Genomic DNA, 25,387 nt, shown 5'->3' with positions numbered 1-25,387 from the left:
ATGAAGAAATCCATCCGCTATCACATCCAGAAAAATCTGACCCCTATTATTCTTGCAAGCACTCGTCCTCCAGTCTATATCCGGGAAGTTGAAGTCTCCCATAATCACACATTTCCCCTTTGTGTTTACTTCATTAAAGACATTAAAGAGGTCTCTATCCATCTCCAAATCAGATCCCGGCGGTCTGTAGCACACCCCAAGCACTATCTCAGGGGAAGCTCTAGTAGCTTTTTTACCCAGCGTGTAGGATCTGAACAAAACCAATGTTTTATGTGCTTATGTTCTTTGCTTGCTTAGTATATATTGATTATATTGACTGTTTGCAGTGCTTTGACAAGATTACCTCTGTGCACAAACAGCAGTAAACTAAACGGCTGCTGTTCTAAAACTTCACAAGTAACCCAGAAAAATACCAGTGTTACTGAGTTGCAAAAGCTTTTTGTTTCGCTCTTGAATTGATAATGGGCAAAAGATTAGTACAGAGAGAAATGGTTAGAACTTCTAATTCAGTATTTTAAACAATGGATAGTTTTTAAAGATGTGCTGTTGTGCAGTTGAGTTTCCACATCAGACAAACCTTGACTATCCAGTAAGGTAGCTGCTTCATTGAACCATATAAAATCACACAAAAGGTTACTCATAAATTCTTGTTATATACAACTGTATCTACTAATTTCTTACAATGACATCCAAGGCTGTTGTAAGAAATATCTAGGTATTGTTATATTCAACAGGTTATGTTTTTGTGTACTCAAATATAATGTACACAGTTCTAATGCTCTTTTGTGGAAATAAAACTGCCAGGAAATCCATAAGCCAAATGGATACTACTTTAAAGGACACATGATGCATGTTTTTAAGAACTCTGCAGCAGTGTGAGTAAATCTTCCATCTGATGTCGGATGCATTGAAAGTATATTACTTTTGGCAATAGCAGAAATCATTATTTAAACCCTTATTTGAATAGTGGATATTCCTTATCAGACATTTCAAACTAACCTTATAAAATATCAGACTTGTCCTGTCCCAGGACCATATTCTACTCATCTACCCTTTAGCATGGTATGCGTGATAAAAATATTTTATTCATCTGTTAAAAATTAAAATACTCATTTTGGTCAAGTAGATTTTTCTAAGGCTGGTTTAAATCTTTTAAAACTACGGATATTGTCAAATGGCTTTGAAACCCATTGGCAAAATGTGTACCTCATTTCCCTCTAGAGCAGAGGTGGGCAAACTTTGTGGCCTGAGGACCACATCTGGGTATAGAAATTGTATGGTGGGCCATGAATGCTCATGAAATTGGGGTTGGGGTGCAGGAGGAGGTGAGGACTCTGGCTGGGGGTGTGGGCTCTGGGGTGGGGCCAGAAATGAGGTGTTCAGGGTGCAGTATGGGGCTCTGGGCTGAGGCAGGGGGTTGGAGTGGGGGGAGGACTGTGGCTGGAGGTGCAGGCTCTGGGATAGGACTGGGGATGAGAAATTTGGGTGTAGGAGAGTGCTCCAGGCTGGGACCAAGGAGTTCAGGGTGCGGGAGGGGGTTCCATGCTGGGGCAGGGGGTTGGGGTGCTGGAGAGGGATGAGGGCTGGGGCATGGGAAGGGGTCAGGAGTGCAGGCTCCGAGTGGAGCTTACCTGAAATAGCTCCTGGAAGCAGCGGCATGTCCCCCCTCCAGTTCCTATGCGGAGGTGTGGCCAGACGGTTCTGTGCGTTGCCCTGTCCCAGACCCCTGGCTTCCCCTAAGTGTAGGAGCTGAAGGGGGAACATGCTGCTGCTTCTGGGAGCCTCAGCATGCATGTGTGGAGCGACCTCCGCCCCTGATCCCCGCTGGAGCACGGGAGCAGGTCAAGTCCCAGACCGCAGTGCCCAGCAGGAACTCAAGGGCCAGATTAAACTGGCTGGAGGGCTGGATGTGGGCCTGTGGGCTGTAATTTGCCCACACCTGCTCTAGAAGTTGGCCAGTATGGAGGATGACAGCATTCTACAGCTATCAGTTGTTGTATTTACTCAAGTTGCAGGGTTTTGTGCTGTAGATTAGAGATTCTAACCCTGATGAAGAACCATCTCAAAGTCTGTATGGTTCTACACAATTGAATTAGTTTTCTCAATTTGCTTTTTTTAAAATCCTAGAAAATTACACAAAAAAGGACCTAAAGGTACAAAGTCAAGCACTCAGAAGTGAGGACAGGTTTCCTGTACAACCTTATTTTGGCTCCATTGTACATAGTCATTGCAATACAGTTTTTAATGGCATGGTCACACACTATATTGTTCATAAACCTTAGTTTTTGAAGTTCTAAATGAAAACTTATAGACAATAGGCTTTGGGCTTATTTTTGGTTACTATTTTTTTTATTGTCTAAATGTTGCATTTGACTATTTTTAAAATCTCTAGCTCTATAATGTAAAATTCTTTCTTTGTGATAATATACACAGAGAGGCTGCAGGGATTTTTGTCATTACTTGATTTTTTAAAGAAAATTTATTTAAAATAGCTTGAGGATTTGTAAAACTGACTTGAAAAATTGTGTTGATATAATTTTAGATTAAAACTTTTAGTGAACTAAGTAAATGCTGATTTTTTTTTTATTGACTTATTTCAGTGTCACTACTTGTAAGGTATACAGGCAAGAACAAAATCTTGGCAATCTTAATTTTATAACTTTTTTTCACAAATCCAAAATGGAGTAAAAATCTTTGTCACTAAAAAAAACAAAATTAGTTCTGTTAGCACTGATAGTTGTGTAGAGTTTCAAAACACTAAAAAATTAAAACAGTTTTCCGTGTGACATTTAATATGTACTTTCTCGAATGTAGATTTCAGAAATATCTGAAAGTAGGATTGAATGTCCTGGCTACTGACCGCTGTTGAAGTAGTTTTGACTACAACATCAAATACCAATGCTATTGCATAAATACCTCATTACCTGTAGTATTGCTCTCCAACCTGTGTGCAGTTTAATCAGAACTGGCTAATTATTATTCTGAACAGAGGAATTTATCATTAGATAAATGTTTTTAAAAACACTTACAGAAAAGTCAAGTTAGAAAGCAAGTTCTAAATGTAATGGTATATAACCAGAAGTATATCACTTATTTATCTTTTCAGTCTGACTCTTCTTTCTGATTTTGCTTTTTTTCCCTCATGGTTCTACCTCTTATTTTCTTCCCTATTCTCACTCATATCTTTGTATTTGTTCTCTTGTTCCTTTTAACTTGCTTCCCAGTAACTTTTCATCATTTGGCTGTTGCCTCTTTTTTGTGCCTCTTTTTAGTTTTCTCATTCTAACTGCCCACCACAGAACTGCAATGGAATCTCTGTATTCCCACATCCTACCTTTCTGGGTAATGGAGAATTAGTGGTACTTAAAATTTTCTTCTGCTTGTCTGAACAGTAGAAATCAGTTAACGTGTTACCTTGTTGTGTACCCTCTGGATCCCTCTAGTCCAACAATTCTGTCTTTATAACTGACGGAAATGCATCCTAGCCTAGTTCAGTGTTGAAGATTCTCTTGGTGATACTTGGGAACCATTCGTGTTTAAGTGCTGTGTATACTCAATTATAAACCGTTTCATTTATAAGCCGACCCCTGCAAGATGGATAAGTAAAAATGGAAAATTCGTATGACCCATTCATAAGCTGACCCTATAATTCAGGGATTGGCAGACTTTGGCTCCTGGGCCATCCGGATAAGCCACTGTGGGCTGAGACAGTTTGTTTACCTCGAGCGTCTGCAGGCACAGAAGTGAACCTAATTAAACAAACTGTCATGGCCTACCTAACGGACCGGGGTAACTGGTGGGGAAATTCTTTTTTTTTCTTTTTTCTTTTTTTTTGGAGCGGGAGGAGAAGCTGGGGGTCAGGGAAGTAACCCCTGTTACTACCCCCCACATGACCCCACCCCTAGCCCCGGATCCCCACCCTCTCCCTGTCCCATCCCTTCCCACCTTAGCTGGAGCGGGCCAGTGGAAGATGTCTCTGGCCTGGCCGGAGCTGGTCCGGCAGGTTGGACAGCGCAGCCGCAGCCTACCAGCCCTGGAGCTGCAGCTGCTTCGGAGGCTGTGAGGAGAGCAGCCTCCGAAGCAGCTGTGTCCCACCTCTCCCTCTCTATACCCCTTCTCTGATGCTGCCCTTTTTTACTAAAATGATTTGGCTTATGAACGAGTCTCTGTGGTAATTAACTTCTTGTACAAGATGTAATAAATGTAAGTGCGTGGTTACCATGCAATTTAGAGTACATCTGCTTAAAATATCAAGGCTTATTCTATTGTCATATATGAAACTTATAAAGATGTGCAATACCTAACTGCAAGTGAGCTTTGCATTTAGAGAAAGCTTACTGCATCCTTCTGAGTGTTACAGGTTCCAAAATATTGTATGTTTTCTCTAAAACATCTACTTATTCAGCCAAAAGATAAACTTGCTCTGAAAGTTTATTTACTAAGGGCTTGTCTACACTACAAAATCAGTTGACTTAAGTTAAGTGGACCTACAGTCACCTCAGTAATTAAATTGACTGGTGGTGGCCACACTACTCTCCTTCTGTTGGTGGTGTGTGTTCTCACCAGCAGCGTTTGTGCTGACTGAAATGGGGCATTGTGGGCCACTGACAGATGGAGCACTGACAGCTGTGCATGGATCACAGCTGGAGCCCACCCAGGGCTAATGGCCCCAACTGTGAGCCAAGCGCTGGGCTCAGTTTCACAGCGGGGAGCCTACCAGCAGTGAAACTGACATTCTTGTCAGTTTCACAGCTGCTATTATTTCACATTTCTTTTCCAGCTCTGGCTGTAAGCCTGCATGGGGCTCACAGCTGGATTCACACCATTCCCACCCCCCCAACGGCTGGAACTTCCTGGCTCTGGGGATGACGGTTGGAGCCTGGAGACCAAATGTGATATTATATCAACTGTCAATTTCAATGCTGGTAGACTCCCTGAGGTGAAATTGAACCCTGGCATATGCTCCGGCTGTGATCCCTGGGGCGGGAGGAATAGGGGCTACTGCTGAGATCCTCGCTGCTGGGGCTGACAGGCTGGCAGCCCAGAGCCCTGCTGCCGCCTCCGGGTGAGGGTTTATGGGAAAGGACAGCTTGGAGCCCTGTTGCTGCCTCTGGGTGAGGGTTTATGGGGAAGGACAGCTTGGAGCCCTGTTGCTCCCTCCTGGTGATCGATTACCGGGGTAAGAGGAGAGCCTGAGCCCAGGTGACAGTCAGGCTTGGGCTCTCTCCCTAACCCTGCAATCTCTCACTGGGAAGCGGCAGTGGACCACCAGGCTGTCAGCCCCCTGGCAGGCTGTCAGACAACAGGGGATGTAAGTAATGCAGTGTCTAAACAGACACTGAATCACCCTAACTACATAGACCTAAGTGCTACACCTTTTGCAGAGGTGGAGTTAAGTTGATGTAGTGGGCGACTTACATTGGTGGGAGCACCATTGTAGTGTAGACACTGACATGGTTAGGTCAAAGTAAGCTGCCTTACGTCGACCTAACTGTAGTGTAGACCAGGCCTTAAAACAAATACCTTCAGTAGTTTTGCGTATGAAAACTGTGAAGTAGAGAGTAAATTGAAAACTCGTGCAAATGAGCAGCAGTCATCTTGTTCTTACCTGCAACTGTACAGGAAACCACATAGACATTCTCCCTCTAGATCAGGGGTAGGCAACCTATGGCACATGTGCCGAAGGCGGCACACAAGCTGATTTTTCAGTGGCACTCGCACTGCCCGGGTCCTGGCTACCGGTTGGGGGGGCTCTGCATTTTAATTTAATTTTAAAAGAAGCTTCTTAAACATTTTAAAAACCATATTTACTTTGCATACAGTGATAGTTTAGTTATATATTATAGACTTATAGAAAGAGACCTTCTAAAAATGTTAAAATGTATTACTGGCACGCAAAACCTTAAATTAGAGTGAATAAATGAAGACTCGAGACACCACTTCTGAAAGGTTGCCAACCCTGCTCTAGATTAATTTTGTGTACGTACAGGTTTTCTGATCCAGGTTATCTGGTAGGATAGAAACACCTTGAAATTCTTTGAGCTGTCATAAAAAAAAATGGCGGACATAACTAATAATAGGCCTATTAGACAGGGAAGAGCCCCACAATAAACTTCAGAATGTGGGCTCATTGAATTTTCTACAGCTGATGTTCATTCACTCGTGTGGTGAAGAACCTGCTTTACAGTAAATTTGTTACTGGATTCTGAAAATGCTCATTGGATATGAGTTTTATTGCTTCGTAGTCAGCCTGAGCAATGTCAAACTGCAAAACCAGAAAGGTGACAGGGTGGGGAAATAGCCAGTTTAGGTGTTTGATGATTACTGATGGGAGAAGGATTCTGTTGACAAATTGTCTTTCTGAATCTAACTGCAAATAGCCAGATAGGCTGTTCTGATGGACTGAGTCGAATGGCTGTATTTCTAGTCAAGAATTTTTGTGTTTATGAACTGTGAGTGAATATAGTGACTTATTGGTCACCAGGATTGTTGTCTGAAATTTGAAGAGTAATCAAAGAATACACTTAATTTTGTAAAAGTTATTTTTTCAGTTAGACTTCTGCTACTTTTCTCTGTATTACTCCTCCCACCTCCAATTTTTTCTTTTCTCCTATGATTTTTCTTGTCACCTCTACTCCTACACACACAGCATTTTGAATGTTAATACTACAATACAATGGGTGGAGAATAGGAGTGGTGAACATTGGAGGGAGTCACCAAACCCACTCTAATGTAGCTAGTATTGACCCTTTACTTTTAGTTACTGAGTCAACAAATATATGCAGCCATATGCTCCGTGTTGTATCATAGGCAACTGAAGAGCAAGTGAGGGCTGGGGATTCAAACTCACAATTTATACTGGCTATGGATCATTTCCAAAAAAGTCAGTAGCAAATAGTTCATGGAGCACATTTTGATAGGAAATTTTTTCAGTCCAAAAATGTAGACCAGTTCTAATCACTAAAGCACCATAAGCATTTGTAAGGGTATCCTGTCCTTTACAAGAAGGCTCCTTTACACAACTCTGGGAATGTGAAGGAGCCTTAACATTTTTACATGTTTTATACTCCTGGGGAATTCACTAAGAACAGTGGGAACAATTCACTAAGCAGGCAGGCTGCTACATTTCACTCTGCCTGAGGAGATGGAGCCTGCCCCATACCTACCTCGTCAGAAGCACTACAAAGCCTTTCCCCTCCACTCCGTGCCACAATAGCAAGTGAGAGGGACAGTGTGTCACTCTCACACACACAACTGCCCAGCTTCCCCCTCCTTGCCTCCCCCAACAGTGATTTGTGTCTCTACCGGCTGCTCTGGGTACCCAAACCGATCTGCCTGCACTGCTGTGGAGGGGGCCGTGACTGGTCTTGTGGCTTCCCTGTCAGAAGTCATTTTTCTGCAAGGAAGCAAAGAAATCTGCAGGGGCCATGAATTCTTTGCATGTGTAGTGATGCAGAATTTCCCCAGGAGTAAGTGTTGCAGATTAGAGCCTTCAGAGAAGCATTTAAGTGTTTTCTACTATTGACGATCCTTATGAACAATTTTAAGCTCTCGGGGTGTGGAATGTGGGTTATACTCCTTCTATCTATGAATTATAGAGTAGTAATAGATGGAATTTCTCCTTCAGTAATTATCTAGAAAGGATCTAACCTGTAGGTATTCATAGAAATCCTAAGAAGGTAGATTCACTTTAGTTCTGAGCTACTCAGAATTTATCAGTGCTATACCCTTAGAAAGGTCTCCAGTGGCAGACAGTCTGTCATACCACCTTTTAAAGTTAGCATGTTTGTCTTAGGCAAAACAGAATTTCTCTGAACTTGAGATTTTTTTGTTTAACTCAAGCTGATTTATCATACCATGTGAAATTTTGTGGTCTGATGTGGGCTAGTAATCTTGACTTAAAACAAACAAAATCATCACTTCATATGAAGCCAGTTGCTCATAATGGTACCTCTTGAACTCTTAAAGCATTCATAACTTTTATTGTTCTAGCTTTTATTTCTTCATGGGGATCAGGGCACCGCTGTGCTAGGTATTGTGTACATACAAGTGATGGAAATAGGGCCTGCCCGAGAGAGCTCATAGTCTATGCAAACAAATGCAAAGTACAATGTAAACTTTTTAAAAATATTCCTGCAGTAATATTAATCCCTGATTACATACATAATCTAAATTTGTCATTTTATTTGTTTATTGGTCAACCTTTTTATTACAGTCAGCTTTGTTTGGGTCCATTGCCTAGTTTTTAATACCATTTCACATTGCCATGTCTTTTCCTTCATCTATTGCAGTTCCTTCGGAACTTCAGTTTAGGCACGTTACGTCACATAAGACTTTTCCAAACCTGATACCAACACTGATCTTGAGACCCATTGGAGTTAGAGACTAAAACTGTAAACATAGACAGTCTGAAGATCGACACTCTGCTTTCAAATAGCATAAAGCATAAATGTCAGCTGCTAAGATCATGTCTGAATTAAAAGCCAAAATTAAAATGCCAATTCATCTAGTGTCGAACATCTGGCAGTGGTACTCTTTGGTGTCAAGTTAGGAGCAGCTTTTCCCTGCCCACCTTCATGAAATGCAGCATGGTGAATAATCCATCAGTACTTTCCCTGCTCAGCCTCACAGAGTGCAGCATGGCAAATTAGTGTAGGAAAGACCATGCTGTAGACATTCATACACAGAATTCCCCAAAGACATTTCTTGTTCGGGGGAGGGAGGCTAACAACAGGCAAACAAAAACAAACCTCAGAGAATTAATATTTAGGAAATGTATACTGCATGTTGTGGACTAGAGCTACGAAGATTCCAGATCCCTTAAACAAGCTGTAGCTATAGATCCCTTCTCATGCACTCTGTGAGTGTGTACTAAAAGGAGAGAGATTTTTGTGCCACACCTAAAAGACTGGGAAAGTACCGGGCTGTCATTCTCGGATGCCGTTGCAGGTTGCCATGTCTTAACTATTGGGCTGTCATTCCCACCTGTCACTGTGAGTCTCCAGGTCCTAATGTCCTGGTTATTGTTCTCAGCTTCTGTTACATGTTGCCATGCCTCACTACCACTTCTACCACCTTCCCCTAGATGGCTGTGGCGTAATAAGAGGGACTGGGACAGCAGTCCAGATGTGGAAGAACTGGCAGGCAGTGTGTGGCTTCTTGGCCCACAATTTCTTTCTTTGCGTACTACACGTCCCCTAGCCTCCAACGTTCCTTGGTGTGCACCAGTGAGAATTTGTGGTGCTGTCACTACCAAAAATAAGTGTGCCTTTTTCCCTGGTGGTAAAGGACATGTTTCTAATTGGGGAAAACTTTTGTCTGAAAGAGAGACATTCCACTATAGGCCCTACACAGACAGCCAAGTCTAGGCAGGCATAATTTTAGCTTCCTCCTTTGGGCAGAAAAACTATTGGGAGCATCAGGCCAACAAGAATAAATAAACAAAAGAAAACTGTCATCTGACACCATAAGCATCTCCCACATGTTTCCACAAACTGTGCCAGATTGAGTGGGACAGTATTGCAAGTATAGACTCTCTCAACCTATTTTTTTAAAAAAAATCTCATAGCCTAAGGGCTCCTGCTTGATGAAGAAGAGGGATCAGGGCAGGCACACCGTCATCCTAGATCTCCTGCAGATGAGAGCAATTGAAGCTGTCCCTCTTCAGAGGAAACGAGGCCTTATTCTGTATTGTTCAGATGTTCGGTGGGGTGGGGTGGGAAGTGAAGGGACAGAAGGCTACAAAGTACATCTCAGCATCAAATATCTCAACAGATCTTTTAAAAAAAATAATGATGGAAAACTAAATGGTATGGCTGACTGGCTCAAAATTAGGCAAAAATTAGATCATTCAGAATGGGACCTACACCCGACGGTGTTTCATCTCCTGGTAAAGAAATTTAGTCTCTCAGGGTACGTCTACACTGCACGATTATTTCGAATTAGCTTAAACCGATATTACAAAACAGATCTAATAAAATCGGTTTAGCGCGTCCACAGTGGGATCCCGAAATCGATTGTTTGCGTCCATGGCCCAAAGCTACCATCTGATTTCAGGAGCGGTGCACTGTGGGTAGCTGTTCCTCAGCTATCCCATAGTTCCCACTTCCGTGTTGAGAGCACAGTGCCTGATGGGGCAGAAAACACTGCCCCGGTGTGCTGGGTACAGCCTACCCCTCCCTTTGTGAAGGCAGCAGACAACCCTTTGGCGCTTTTTCGCGGAGTGCATTGAGCAACACGCCAATAGCACAAGCAATCTTTCCCTTTTTTTTTCACGTGGTGGTGGGGAAATAAACTGAGGAGCTGTTCACCGACACCACGCAGACACTGTGTTTGAACCTACAGACATTGGGAGCTCAGCCAAGAATGCAAATAATTTCAGAGACTGCTGTGGACTGTGGATAGCTGGAGTCCTCAGTACCCCTCCCTCCTTCATGAGTGTCCATTTGAGTCTCTGGCTTCCCGTTACGCTTGTCACACAGCGCTGTGTATCCTGGAGTTTTTTATTCAAACGCTTGGCATTTCGTGTTCTGTAACGGCTGACTACAACAGATTTGTCTCCCCATACAGCGATCAGACCTAGTACTCTCCGACGGTCTATGCTGGAGCTCTTTTCGATTTCAGACTGCATCGCCAGCCGTGCTGGATCAGAGCTCCACGCTGGGCAAGCAGGAAATGTAATTCAAAAGTCGCGGGGCTTTCCTGTTTACCCTGCCGCTGCATCCAGTTCAGATTGCTGTCCAGAGGCGGTCAGTGCTGCACTCTGGGATCCCCCAGGCCAATAACGTCGATTTCCTGTCCACATGAACTCTAATCCGAGTTATCACTATCGAATTAGCGCTACTTCCCTCTCGTTTGGGAGAGTTCCGGAAATTCGATTATTAGGAAGGCCGTTTTAACTCGATATTAATGACGACGTCGTGTGAACGGATACAGCGTTAAATCGGTATATCGGCCATTAAACCGATTTAAAGTCGCAGTGTAGACCTGGCCTCAGACATCATCTTTCTGCCTCCTACCTGAATCACAAGGTTTCAGTCTTATTCTCTTGCTGAAGGAATCACAGAGCTAAGGCAACAGATGTCTTGTTGCAAAGATGTACAAAGGGACTAGTATGCCTTCCCTCGCTTTTCCTATACACATCAGAATGCTACAAAAGATCAGGAGAGAGGCAGCAATGGTAATTTTGGCCAGTTACTAGTTTCGTCAGCCAGAGAGAGCTGCTGTTGCTTCGTTAGTCTCCATACCCATTTTTGTTAATGTCAGCTTAAAGAATTTTAAGGTGTTTCTATCCTACCAGATAACCTGGATCAGAAAACCTACACCTATACAAAATTAACCTAGAGGGAGAATGACTGTTCCTGTGGTCAGCTGGCAGCGTGCTGGGAGTAGGGCTTTGTGTAATACAGAAACTGCTTAACTGTGTTTCCAATCTAGCAGTAAGCGTGGGAAGGAAGGATGTTGTTTCCAGTTCCTAGGAATCGAGTGAGTACTTTGGGGATAGAATGGCTGAGAAACATTGGCTCATGGGGATTGTGGGATAGTAAGAACATAAGACTGACCATACTGAGTCAGACCAAAGGTCCCTCCAGCCCAGTATCCTGTCTACCAACAGTGGCCAATGCCAGGTGCCCCAGAGGGAGTGAACCTAACAGGTAATGATCAAGTGATCTCTTTCCTGCCATCCATCTCCATCCTCTGACAAACGAAGTCTAGACACACTATTCCTTACCCATCGTGGCTAATAACCATTAATGGACTTAGCCTCCATGAATTTATCTAGTTCTCTTTTAAACCTTATTATAGTCCTAGCTTTCACAACCACCTCAGGGAAAGAGTTCCACAGGTTAAAAAAAAAAACCGGAGATACACCAATCTCCTAGAACTGGAAGGGACCTTGAAAGGTCATCGAGTCCAACCCCCTGCCTTCACTAGCAGGACCAAGTACTGGTTTTTCCTCCAGATCCCCAAGTGACCCCCTTAAGGATTAAATTCACAACCCTGGGTTAGCAGGCCAATGCTCAAACCACTGAACTATTCTCCCTCCTCCCCCGACTGTGTGCTGTATGAACAATTTCCTTTTATTTGTTTTAAACCTGCTGCCCATTAATTTCATTTGGTGGCCCCTAGTTCTTATGGGAACAAGTAAATAACTTCTCCTTATTCACTTTCTTCTCACCTCTCATAATTTTATCTCTCTCTATCATATCCCCCCATAGTCTCCTCTTTTCCATGCTAAAAAGTCCTAGCCTCTTTAATCTCTCCTCCTATGGGACCCATTCCAAACCCCTAATCATTTTAGTTGCCCTTGTCGGAACCTTTTCTAATGCCAGTATATCTTTTTTGAGATGAGGAGACCACATGTGTACACAGTATTCAAGATGTAGGCGTACCATGGATTTATATAAGGGCAGTAAGATATTCTCCATATTATTCGCTATCCCTTTTTAATGATTCCTAACATCCTGTTTGCTTTTTTGACTACCGCTGCACACTGCGTCTTCAGAGAAATATCCATGATGACTCCAAGATCTCTTTCCTGATTAGTTGTAGCTAAATTAGCCCCCCCATCATATGGTATGTATAGTTGGGGTTATTTCTTCCAATGTGCATTACTTTACATTTATCCACATTAAATTTCATTTGCCATTTTGTTGCCCAATCACTTATTTATGAGATCTTTCTGCAGTTCTTCACAGTGCTGGCAGAATATCCAAACGTGTATCTGGGGACTCAGGTGTGACCTGTGTCCACACTGCAAAAAGACTGGGCTTAGACCTGAGGCCCAGTGGACAAAGTATTAAGACTCGTTACTGCAGTCTGCAAGAGAAATTTGATTATGGAATGAGTGCTTAAGTTTTAGTGCTGGTGGTGAAAATACAATAGCATTTAAGATTTCGTCCAGTATTTTAGACAACATTAAAGCAATTAATGGAAATCAATATCAGATAAATGAATACTTTAAAACTAAGTTGTCATAAACAGATAGCTAAGGGTTAATGTTTCTTTTACTTGTAAAGGGTTAACGAAGGGAACCAAACACCTGACCAGAGGACCAATCAGGAAACCGTATTTTTCAAAGCTCAGGGAGGAAATGTTTTGGGCTTGGGTCTTTTGTCTGTCTCTCGGCTACGAGAGGGATCTTTCTATCTTCAAGCTTCTAATATTCTGTTTCCCAGTTGTAAGTACAGGTATAAGACAATATAGGTTTTTATATTGTTTTTGTATTTACATATGTGTAGTTGCTGGAATGTTTAAATTGTATTTCTTTTTTGAATAAGGTTGTTTGTTCATTTTTTCTTTTAAGCAATTGACCCTATTGGTCAACCTGATACAGAGACTATGTTATGTGTGTTTCTCTGGGTAGGCTAGGAACGAGGGAAGGGAATTCTCTTTGTGTTAGATTTACGAGGGTGAATTGTGCAGCCTCAAGGGAAGACGGGGGGAGGGGGAAGGTGACTTGTCCTCTCTGTTTGAAGTCAAGGAGTTTAGTACGGTATCGATACATGATCCACCTCTGCCACCATGTCGAGCTTCCTACTCCGATTTGACCTTAGCGTTCATTAAATAGAAGCTAGCATTGACCCTCAAGCTTAATACTAGCGTCTGCTATCGCTGCCACCAGCCAAGGATTCCAGGGCTTGGCTCCCTCTGGTCTCCCAAAACCTTCTCTGGGGGACCCCAAGACTCAGAGGCCGTGAGTCTCACACCAAAGGGCAAACAACCTCCTCCCCTTGTCTCCTCTTTACCTCATCCCTGGGTTCTCCTGGACGATACTGTACTTAAACTCCTTGACTTTCAAAACAGAGAGGAGGTGTGAGCTTGGCTGTTACATTATTTAGCTATGAGCTTTAGTTTGCATGCATGTTATAGTCTGTGTGGCCTATGCGGGCTTCAAAAGTATGCATCAAGCAGGTTTGTAATGTTTCTGCAGAACTTCTAAGATACGAAAGAAGATTTAGGAGGATCTAAACTCTGCAAGAAGGACTCAGGAGATGGAGGGTTTGAGGGGCTGATCTCCAGTGGAACAGTACCTAACCTCCAAGGAGAGATTGCGTGTGAATGCTGCTTCATTTTCCTTCTGATAAATTTAAGGGTGCTCTCCTGAAGAGAGAGAGCTCATCGAATGGAGGAATAAGTGGCAGCCAACCTCTCTCCTCTGGAACTCTATGGAGAAGGGGGTGCTGCTGGAGTATTTGATTACTTTTTAAAAAACCCACCTTGTTTGTCTGTAGTAAAGGTTGAAAAAGTGAAAGAGAAAAACTGAAAGGTTGGGGTGATAGTCACCCCCAACCAATAGTGTATGTGTTTTCTTAAGTTTAATTGTTGCCCGTTGTAGGCTGGACATTTCTTAATGTGATCCAAGAAAAAAATGCTTGGATCCAAAATAACATGGCTTCCAAACTTGGTACAAAGGAAACAAAGAAAGGAACATATGGCACTGTGCAGGCAGAGTTTCAATGAAGGTAATGGGGTTTACTAAGCTGTATACAGTACTTTTGAGGTCTGGGTGACAGATGAAAAGGATTACCCTATTTTTATTTATTTATTTATTTATTTATTTTTACAGTACTCTAAGAGCAAAGAGAAATAGTTGTAGCTTTCAATATGGAAACTTCCAATTTTTTGCAATGTCTTTTTTCACAGCAAGCAAGGGCAGAACAGGAAGAGGAGTTCATCAGTAATACTCTATTTAAGAAGATTCAAGCTTTGCAGAAGGAGAAAGAGACACTTGCAGTAAACTATGAAAAAGAAGAAGAATTTCTCACTAATGAACTCTCAAGGAAACTGATGCAGGTAATTGGTTTCTCAGCTTGTATTTCTCCTCGCAGACCTCAAAGGACAAGCTTAAAGAGGCGAGTTTAAGCTTTGTTCTTGTTACCATATTTTCAGTAAAAGAGATGTGGCTAGCTTACCTATAGTTCAAAACTAACACTTCGTAGAGGAAAAAACAAATCTCCTTTCTTTTTTTAAAATCTCAATAGAAAGGTGGGTTTGTTTTTTTTAAACAATTTGCAACTCAGGTTTTGTAGACTGAGAACTGGATTGAAAGTAAAGCAATTATGTTGATTTTCATTGTCCGTACTGAGATAGAAAAGTAAACTCGATTTTAAAAAATCTTTGAGTTCTAATACTCCAAGCTTTTGTTAGTAAGGCAGGAGAATAATCTTATTTAGAGTACTTGATTTTGAATTAACTGTGCATATGTGACCCAGATAGAGTGCTTATGTTAAGATGGATAGCAGCACTTGAAACTTGGCGAGGAAATGTTATGCACATTTTTTTAAAGATGTATGTTTGATATTTTTAATAATTTATTGCTGCCTCTTCTATTAGCACGTATAATACGTACTTTATTAGTATTTCATTAACGCAACTTGCAAATGAAGTTTAGTAGTATATTAACGAAACTTATTTCTGCACATTCTAAGCATTTTTAACATTCTATAACTATAACCTTAAGGCATATTTACTTTTATAGGATAGTGAGGAATATATTGTCGTAAACTCTATTATGGCTAATCTCCTCTGGCACCTTCAGTATTGAGAGATGAGTTAATTAATGGGTGACTGCCACTTATTGGTTGTCCCTATCTCATTCATTAACATAAATGTCAGGAGTTAAGGTTTTCTATATTTTGTGGGCACTCTATTTCTTCCCACTGTTTTATACTAATTTAGTCTAATTCACAAACATAAGCTTTCAGAATTATCCTTTTCTGTGAACAATATAGTAGCATTTTTAGTGTGCATGGAAGGAGAGGCATTAAGTATTCTCCTCTTGTCAAAGTAATATGTAGTTGTCCTTAAACACACTGGAATATCTTTACTACAGTAGCTCTGGAAAACAGCATGATGGGCTAGTGCATTTATTTCACTCAGTAGAGTACTTAAATTTTTCATATAAAACTGAGATGCCTTGAACCAAACCCACCACCATCTACAGCAAAATAAAACCTCATACAAAATAGCTTAAGTGAAAAATGCAACTTGATTTAATTGGCTGAAATGACTTCAAACCCATGTAATCTCTTAATGTACATAGGACTCCACAATTTCCTTAGCAACCAAATTACTGCACCAAATGTAATTTATAGCTCTGTTTTATTTGAAAGTAAAAATTTTGTGTTTCTGTTTCTTAGAGTTCAGCTGTTCTATTGGTATTCCAGTCCCTCTGTCAGGAAGGACAGGGACTGTTTTAAAAGTGTATAGGTTGTATGGACTAAACCATTGTGACATTAGGTGCATATTACAGAAATTAAAATAAACTTCCTGTCTACAACTGTCACAAACTGAACATATTTACATGCTCCAGAAAGTCAGAAGAGTTAACTACATACAGTTAGTGTTCTAGCAAACTATGATTTGGTAATATACTACAAAAAGAGCAGTCATGCACCTTCAGTTTCTTTCATCTGGGAATCCTGAAAGACACTGGCATGGGGAAAAAGAGTCTGTCCCAAAGAGAAGTTTAGCAAAATGAGGAACTTAATTCAGAAGAAGCAAACCATTAAAGATATATCCTCAGTATTTTTAGTCAGAGTCTTTTGGGACTGATGTTCTCCTGCAGATATTGAAAAACGTGTTGGGCATCTGAGTCAGAGGACTAACAGACTACCCAGAGATTCAAGGAAACTGATCCACTGCCTTGGCTGTTACTGATAGTTTTAACTAGCAGCTTCAGAGGGAAACCAGTATTCATGTAAATTTCCCTCTGCTGCTGCTTATCAAAAGGAAGAGCAGGAGCAGCTAAAATCGCTAGCAGAGTCAGTAAAACAAAACTGCAATGATTAACCTTTCAGAAGAGAACCAAATGTAAACCTAAGTTAGAATGCTTAGGACTAAGTTCTCTTGTTTCTTTGTGCTGCTCTGGTGGCTAGTGTAACTAGAAACTGGCCAAACCTTAGCTAGGGATTCCCCCAATAGGTCAGTCATAAGAGGGAATAGAGCTGATGCAGACCATGCCTACACTGCCTTTCTGCTAGCCAAAGTGTTGGGAATGCTCTCTGGATGGAGCTCCCTGAAATCAAATGGTGGGGAATACTGTTTAAAAAAGCAAAACAAAAAGCAAAAACAAACATAACCTGACACCATGTGCCCCCTTTGGTAACTAATTTGGTTATAGAATTTAGGTCCAAAAAGGTAAAAATCAGACTACACTGGATTTACCAGTACTCAGCCTCAAGTCTGAATTTTAGTTTGCAGAGACCTCACGCCCCAGCTCCCATTCAGTCCAATGAGATTAGTTTTACTCTAGTTTTTGACAATCTAGATTAATTCCTGATGACCATAATGTCAGCTCAGAGGATTTTCGAGCTTACTTTATTTGCTGAAAATTGTACTGTAGTTTTCCAAAAAGATTAATGACTAGATAATACTCAGTCCTGCCGTGAGTGCAGGAGACTGGACTAGATGACCTCTCGTGGTCCCTTCCAGTCTTATGATTCTGTGTCCTAAAGCTCCCATGAATATTTCAGTCAAAGTCAGTGTGTTATCCTCCCCTTCCTAGTACGAACTCAGTTGACATGAAAGAGAGAATCTATTCTACCCTTGTTGTTGATGGTGATAAAATTGTGCCTATGAAGAACAGATACCACCAGATGTCCCATTTATAGTTTCTGGCCAACCAACCACAATGTAAAGAGGAAAAAATAATCTTTTTAATGTTACAATGCAAGATGTAGATCTAGCTGTATCATAGAAAACTTACCTAGCCATAAGTATTATGGTACATAAGTCCTGGATGCACTGCATTCTTCATGCAGAAAGAGCACATGCTTTAATAGAGGAAGTATGTGAAGCAGTCATTTGTTCTTCCCTCCATACTTTCACAAAGGATTGTATTTTGTACTTTTTGTTCTCCCGCAATATGTTTTGGAAACTTTTTTGCTGTTTTAAGGCAGCAATGCTTAACCTAAAAAACAAAACAAAACAAAAAAAACTTTATATGTCTAGTTGTACGTCTAGTACAAACCTGTTCACCAGAACAGGTCATGGCTTGATTATATCCCAGATATAATCTAAACTACCAGACATACCCTGGAATGAGAAAACAAAGGTGTGGGAGCGAATTCCCCAACCACTATTATTATGCTGAACAGTGTATAAGGCACAACATGAAAATGGTCCCTGTCCTGAAGAGCTTACTCTACAGAATTATAAAGTTCTCCTCTTTGAAATATCTTGCCCTGCTCTTTTTCTGGGGTGATCTTGGTCTTGGGCAGTTGGTACTAAAATATACACTAATTTTCTTAGGTAGTTATGAATTGAAATTAATTTTAAAGTTGATGAGGTTTGCCGATCATTATTTGGCTAAAAGCATGTCAGTTACTGATGACTCTGATCCACCTCTATTTATGAAAGGGAACATTTGCATTCGTATGTATGAATGACTGTTTCTGAGAAGAGAAACTTATGGTACTGTAAAGCAAATTCTCCATTTAATAGAAGAAATGGGAATAGAAGTGAATGTCTGTAATATGGTCAAGTGAACACTTCTATAGCAGCTTAACTTTTGCAATTCTTGGTTCTTCAAGTGATGGTCCCTGTGGGAATACCATGTGGGGTAGGTATGCATACCATGTGCCTGTGTCCAGAATTTTTTGTAAGCAATCTGTTGTCTTTTGGCCCACATGTGCTCCAAAGCAAACCAAAGGCATAAAAGTTCTCTGCAGTTCCTTCATGCCGCCACATGGTCTGAGTTGGAATCTCCTAGAACATCTCGGAGAACATATTTGCTCCTCTCATCAGTATTCATCCCTCCTATTTAGTCGGTCTCTATGCCGGGATGGCTGAGGCTATCCTAGCGTGTCAGAGTTGTTCTCCCATCCTACCTGCCAATCTTGGGGCACAACCATCGGTACCGTCAGTTCCACTGGTGATAAGGGATCCAGTTTTCTTTTCAGATTAGTCTGAGGCCCCCCCGCCAGGAGCCTTTGCAGCATTGGACAGAGGTGGCATGAGACAGGACCCCCAGAAGATCAGAGTTCCAGCCTCCACCCAAATACAGTTGGTCAAAAGATGGTTGGTACCCTGTGCCATGGGATCCTCCTCTACCAATTAATCCATCCTACTGGCAATATTGAGGACCATGGAAACCCAACCCTAGACACCCAGGATCAGTGTAGGAGTCCTGTTTGACATTGTCCAGGCACTCACAATTGGACCTGTTGAAATATTCAGAAGGGGAAGGTGAGTTGGATCCCTGAGTGATTGCATCATCTTCTCTGGATGAGGTGGTTACCCCGTCTTCTCCATCTTCACCAGACAACTTTAAACAATATCAAGAGCTCATGCACAGGGCGGCTGCAGAGCTACAACTTCAGCTTAAGGAAGTCCAGGAGCCTCAGCACAGTTTACTAGACATTCTGCAGCCTTCCAGTGCCAGTTGAGTGGCCCTCCCCATCAACAAGGCCATCATGGATCCAGCAAAGATGGCTTGGTATGCTTATTCTTGCTCCCACCCCTAAGAGGGCTGAGACGCGCTATTTTGTTCCATCCACACTCTGTTCCCATGCCTAACTCTTTGGTGGTGCAGGCAGCTACAGAGAGGTCCAAGCAACAACACCCAAAGGCTACTCCCTCTGATAAGGGACAGAAGCAACTTGATCTTTTCGGGAGAGAGGTCTTTTTTTCCACCTCCCTCCAATTCAGAATCTCAAATTATAAGGCCCTCTTGACCAAATATGATATTACTAGTTATGATTTTTTTTAATGTAAAGACAAGCTCCCAGAGGAGGAAAGAGTCCACTTTGAGGCCTTAGTGGATGAGGGCAGATTGGTGGTCAAAACTTCCTTCCCAGCTGTGGTGGATGTGGTAGATAGCGCTCGTGGCAAGGATGATGGCTGTAGTCATTGTTATAAGGAGAGACTCGTTGTCACAATCCTCAGGTTTTCCTACTGAGGTGGGAGAGTACCATCCAAGATCTGCCCTTTAATACTGTTAACCTATTCCACAAGAAGGCAGGTGAGCCTCTGCGCTCCCTCAAAGTCTCAAGTACAGTGCTTAGCTCACTGGGTATTGATACTTCTCTTCCTAAAAGAAAACACCATAGGTGGGGTAAAGGGTCCTCCTTAGCGGTTTTACTACCACCATCCTCAGGAGTCACCTTGCAAGAGACAGAGGGCTTATAGACCTAGGAACCCAATCTCTGCCACATCCACCGCCATGTCATACTGTAACTCTCAGATGAAGAGTTTCTTTTTATGGGACTGTTGAGACCTGTATCCTTTATTGATGTCCCTTTATTCCCCTCCTCTGACACTGGGAGCCCACCTTACCCTATTTGCCAAAAACTGGAGGGTCCTAACTACAGACAAATGGGTATTGGAGATTATTCATGGCAGTTATCTGAATGAGTTTCTGGTACCTCCTCTCCACAAATCCCCCCTTTCCCAGTTGCTTTTCAGGGACCACTTTCATGAGGTGATTCTACAGCAAGATCTCCTAAGGGAAGCCACGGAGAAGTGAAGGGATTCTATTCGCCTTACTTCTTGATTCCCAAGAAGAATGGGAGGTGAAAGCCAGTTCTTGATCTGAGACAGCTGAACGGGTTCATTCAGAAAGTAAAATTCCACATGATATCCTTGGTATCAATAATTCCCTCGTTAGAGGAAGACACATGATTTATGGCTCTCAGTATGAAAGATGCATATTTTAACAGATATCCACCCAGCCCACAGCAGTTTCCTTAGGTTCCTCTTTGATTATGAGCATTACCATTTCAGAGTCTTTTCCTTTGGCCTAGCTGTAGCACCCAGGGTCTTACACGAAGGTTTTTTCAGTAGTGGCAGCTTGGATGAGAAGACAGGGATTTAGTCTTCCTTTACCTCAGCAACTGGCTTCTGACGGGCGGTTCCTACAGAGAAGACCAGTGGGCAACCAGTGCCTTGCTCAGCCTTCTGCCTTCCATGGATGTCTGCATCATTCATGAAAAGTCCACATTGCTTCCCACAAGATTCCTAAATTTTATAGGTGTGATAGTGGGCTCAACTATACCAAGAGTGTATCTACCTCTGAAGAGGCAGATACACTTTGTCTGTCCTGTCTTAGGGACTCTTTCTATCCTACCACCCCCACTAACATGATACAGTTCTGCGGCGATCTGGAAGCCTACTTTTGCTGTCTCCGACTCAAAGAATGCTTTCAGGATAACACTGAACAGCCCACTGATACACAGTTACCCTCCCACCAACAGCACAAGAAAAAAAACTCCACATGGACTCCTCCTGAAGGTCGAAATGACAATCTGGACCTATACATAGAATGCTTCCGCCGACGTTCACAGGCAGAAATTGTGGAAAAACAACATAACTTCAGTCGTGCAGAACGCAATGCCATCCACAGCCTCAGAAACCATCCTGATATTATAATCAAAGAGGCTGATAAAGGAGGTGCTGTTGTAATCATGAACAGGTCTGACTACCAAAAGGAGACCTCCAGACAACTCTCCAATACCAAATTCAACAGGCCACTTCCCTCAGATCCCACTGAGGAATACACTAAGAAACTGCACCATCTACTCAGGACACTCCCTACACTAACACCGGAACAAATCAACATACCCTTAGAGCCCCAACCAGGGTTATTCTATCTACTACCCAAGATCCACCTGGAAATCCTGGACTCCCCATCATCTCGGGCATTGGCACTCTCACTGAAGGACTGTCTGGATATGTGGATTCTCTACTCAGACCCTATGCCACCAGCACTCCCAGCTATCTCAGTGACACCACTGATTTCCTGAGGAAACTACAATGCATTGGTAAGCTTCCAGAAAACACCATCCTAGCCATTATGGATGTAGAGGCTCTCTGCACAAACATTCCACGCACAGATGGAATACAAGCTGTCAGGAACAGTATCCTTGATGATGCCACAGCACAACTGGCTACTGAGCTCTGTGCCTTTATCCTCACACACAACTATTTCAAATTTGATGACAATATATATCTCCAGATCAGTGGCACCGCTATGGGCACCTGCGTGGCCCCACAATATGCCAACATTTTTATGGCTGACCTGGAACAACGCTTTCTCAGCTTTTATCCACTCACGCCCCTTCTCTGCCTGCGCTACACTGATGACATCTTCATCATCTGGACCCATGGGCAGGAGACTCTGGAAAAATTCCACCATGATTTCAACAGCTTTCACCCCACCATCAACCTCAGCCTGGACCATTCGACACGGGAGGTCCACTTCCTAGACCCCACAGTGCAAATAAGTGATGGTCACATTAACACCACCCTATACCAAAAACTTACCAACCGCTATGCCTACCTTCATGCCTCCAGCTTCCATCCCGGGTACATCACACAATCCATTGTCTACAGCCAAGCACTGAGGTACAACCGTATGCTCTACTCGTTCAGACAGAGACCAATATCTACAAAATCTCCACCAAGCATTCTCAGAACTATAGTACCCGCACGAGGAATAAGAAACAGGTCATCAGAGCCAGATATGTATTCAGAAGCCTCCTACTGCAAGACAAACCAAAGAAAGAAACCAACAGATCCACTGGCCATCACATACAGTCCCCAGCTAAAACCCTCCAACGCATCATCAGGGACTACAACCCATCCTGGACAATGGTTCCACACTTTCACAGGCCTTGGGTGACAGACCAGTCCTCACCACAGACAACCTGTCAAACCTGAAGCATATCTCACCAGTAACTGACACTGCACCATAGTAACTCTAGCTCAGGAACCAATCATGCAACAAACCTCGATGCCAACTCTGCCCATATATTTACACCAGCGATACCATCACAGGAGTAACTAGATCAGCCCACCATCACCAGTTCATTCACCTGCACGTCCACCAATGTAATATACCATCATATGCCAGCAATGCCCCTCTGCTATGTACATTGGCCAAACTGGACAGTCTCTATGGAAAAGGATAAATGGAGACAAAATCAGATATTAGGATGCAATATACAAAACCTGTAGGAGCACTTCATCCTTCCTGGCCACACAATAGCAGATGTTAAGTGGGCCATCCTGCAGCAAAAAAAACTTCAGGACCAGACTTAAGAGAAACTGCTGAGCTCAGTTCATCTGCAAATTTGACCCATCAGCTCAGGATTGACAAAGACTGTGAATGGCTTGCCAGCTACAAAAGCAGTTTCTCTCCCTTGGTTTTCACACCTACAGCTGCTGGAAGAGGGCCTCATCCTCCCTGATTGAACTAACCTCGTTATCTCTAGCCTGCTTCTTGCTTGGTTATATATACCTGCCCCTGGAAATTTCCACTACATGCATCCGACGAAGTGGATATTCACCCACGAAAGCTCATGCTCCAAAACGTCTGTTAGTCTATAAGGTGCCACAGGACTCTTTGCTGCTTTTACCTCTAAAGAGATTTCAGGCCAAGAGTGTTCTCATATATCAGGTCAGTATAAGACCCTGGTCGTCAGTCAGAACTTGCCTTTTCCTTGGCCACATGGCTTCATGCACACATTGTGCTATTTCCCAGACTTAATCTTTATAGCCTATGAGGCTGACATCTCGCTGTTTTGTTGCCCTTCTCTGATGGGTACACAGAAAGATGACAGTTCTGGCCAAAGTTTAACTCTCTTGTTTGCTGTACAAAATGAGGGAAGGTTGGTGTGGGGATCCCTTTCCTCACACCAACTCCTGAAGCAAGCATGGTTACTGACACCTCTCTTGGGTTGGGGTGTTCATATGGGTGATCATATGGCACAAGGCATCTGGACCCTATGCAAATCCGGAATACATACCAATTCACTAGAACGCCCTGCGGTTTGTTATGCCTTCAGCACCTCCCTCCCCCCATTTTTCTGATCCAGACGTGTCCAGATAATGTAAGATCACATGACAATGATATTTGCTCTGAACAAGTGGGGTGTGAGGGGGTCTCTCCCTCTTGTGCATAGAGGCAGTCACCTCCTGGGACTGGTGCATCAGCCATTGCATAACTATCAGCAGTATGTATAGCAGGATTCCCTAGTTGACAAAACTCCCTAGCTGACTGCCCAAGCAGACCTTTTTTTTGCCAGTAATGAATGGGAAATCTAAAGTTTGGTTCTCAATGACATCTTGACCAAATGGGGAACAGCTTGGGACCTTTTCAGCTTGTGGGAGAACAGGAAACTTCCTTGGTACTGCTCCAGAGCAGTCCTGGTTAAGGGCTTTATGGGAAGTGCCCTCTCAGTGTTGTGGAATGGTTGCCTGTTATATGCCTTTTCTCCCATTCCATTGATGCCACAAGTTCTGCAGAAGATGCACCAAGAAAGAACTTGATTCATCCTGATTGCACCCAACTGGCAGAGACAGTTCATGTTTATGGATCTTCTGATGCTCTCGTTTCACCTACCCATGGACATCCTCACATTACTGGAGCTTCTTATACAGCACAAGCGTGGGTTCAAGCACCACAGTCTGGGACTGCTTCAATTCAAAGCCTGGTATTTGGGCATCAGAAGTAGAGTGTTCACATTCTGAAAGGGTACAATCCATCCTTAACCGAAGCAGAAAATACTACAAAAAGCAATTAGCAAAATAAAAGTGTTTTTCCTCTTGGGCTCAACAGTATGAGTTGTCTCTAGAATCAGCCAGGATCCCTGCTATCTTAGAGTATGTACTTACCCTTTGGGTCTCTCACTCAGTTTTCTGTGACTTCAGTTAGCACCGATCAGTGCTTTCTAGCCTCCGGTGAATAATAGTACAATATTCAGTCATCCTGTCACCACTAGATTTCTAAAGGGGATTCTCAGTCCTTTCCATCAATGGGGACGTTTGAATCTCAGTAGTACCTCAGTTTTTGTTTTATCGTCACTCACTTTTGAACATCGGGCCACGTGCTCTGTGGCCCATCTGTCCATGATGGTGGCCTTTCTGGTAGTCATAATATCAACCAGAAGAGTTAGTGAGCTTGGAGCACTCATGGCAGACCCACCATATACTGCCTTCTATAAAGAAAAAGTCCCTTTACAGATGCTCCCCGACTTACACAGTCGTTCCATTCCAGAAAGCCTTGCATAACCTGAATTTTACGTAAGTCAGAAACGTATATTTGTGCAAGCATAAAAAACAATTGCAACAAAATATTGCATTTACCTTAATCCTGTTGTTATCCTGGCACACTGAAGGCTGCGTTTTGGTGGTGAATGACAGTGGGCTTAATTTGTAAATGAGGAAGGAGAGGAGGAGACAGGCATTATATCATCAAGGTCGTCAGAGGGGGCTTTGGAGGTGGAAGGCTGTGAAGATGAGGCCTTTTTCTTCTTCTCATATATCTGTCTATAACAGGCCAGCGTTTCGTCCATGCTTCTGTTCACTTTCAAGAATTGTGATTATAAAGAAGCAGAGCATTTCTCATGCTCTCTTATGCGTGCACTATCATTCAAAATACTTT

The 25,387-nt window shown here is 42.7% G+C and overlaps 2 protein-coding genes across 4 annotated transcripts in view; both read left to right on the top strand.

The window, feature by feature from the left end:
- Positions 1 to 25,387, top strand: part of ANK3 (ankyrin 3) — a 548,067-nt gene that overhangs the window by 362,347 nt on the left and 160,333 nt on the right. The window lies entirely within an intron of this gene.
- CCDC6 (coiled-coil domain containing 6) overlaps positions 1 to 25,387 on the top strand; it is an 83,180-nt gene that overhangs the window by 21,153 nt on the left and 36,640 nt on the right. For all 3 annotated transcript variants that reach the window (XM_032768847.2, XM_032768849.2, XM_032768848.2), the window contains exon 2: positions 14,647 to 14,796. In XM_032768847.2, coding sequence (XP_032624738.2) covers positions 14,647 to 14,796 — 150 coding nt within the window. The remainder of the gene's footprint in view (positions 1 to 14,646; positions 14,797 to 25,387) is intronic.

Source organism: Chelonoidis abingdonii, chromosome 15, assembly GCF_003597395.2.
Source record: "Chelonoidis abingdonii isolate Lonesome George chromosome 15, CheloAbing_2.0, whole genome shotgun sequence".
NCBI lineage: Eukaryota > Metazoa > Chordata > Testudines > Testudinidae > Chelonoidis > Chelonoidis abingdonii.
Note: the sequence above shows the minus strand (reverse complement) of the source record. Positions and strands in the feature narration are given on the sequence as shown.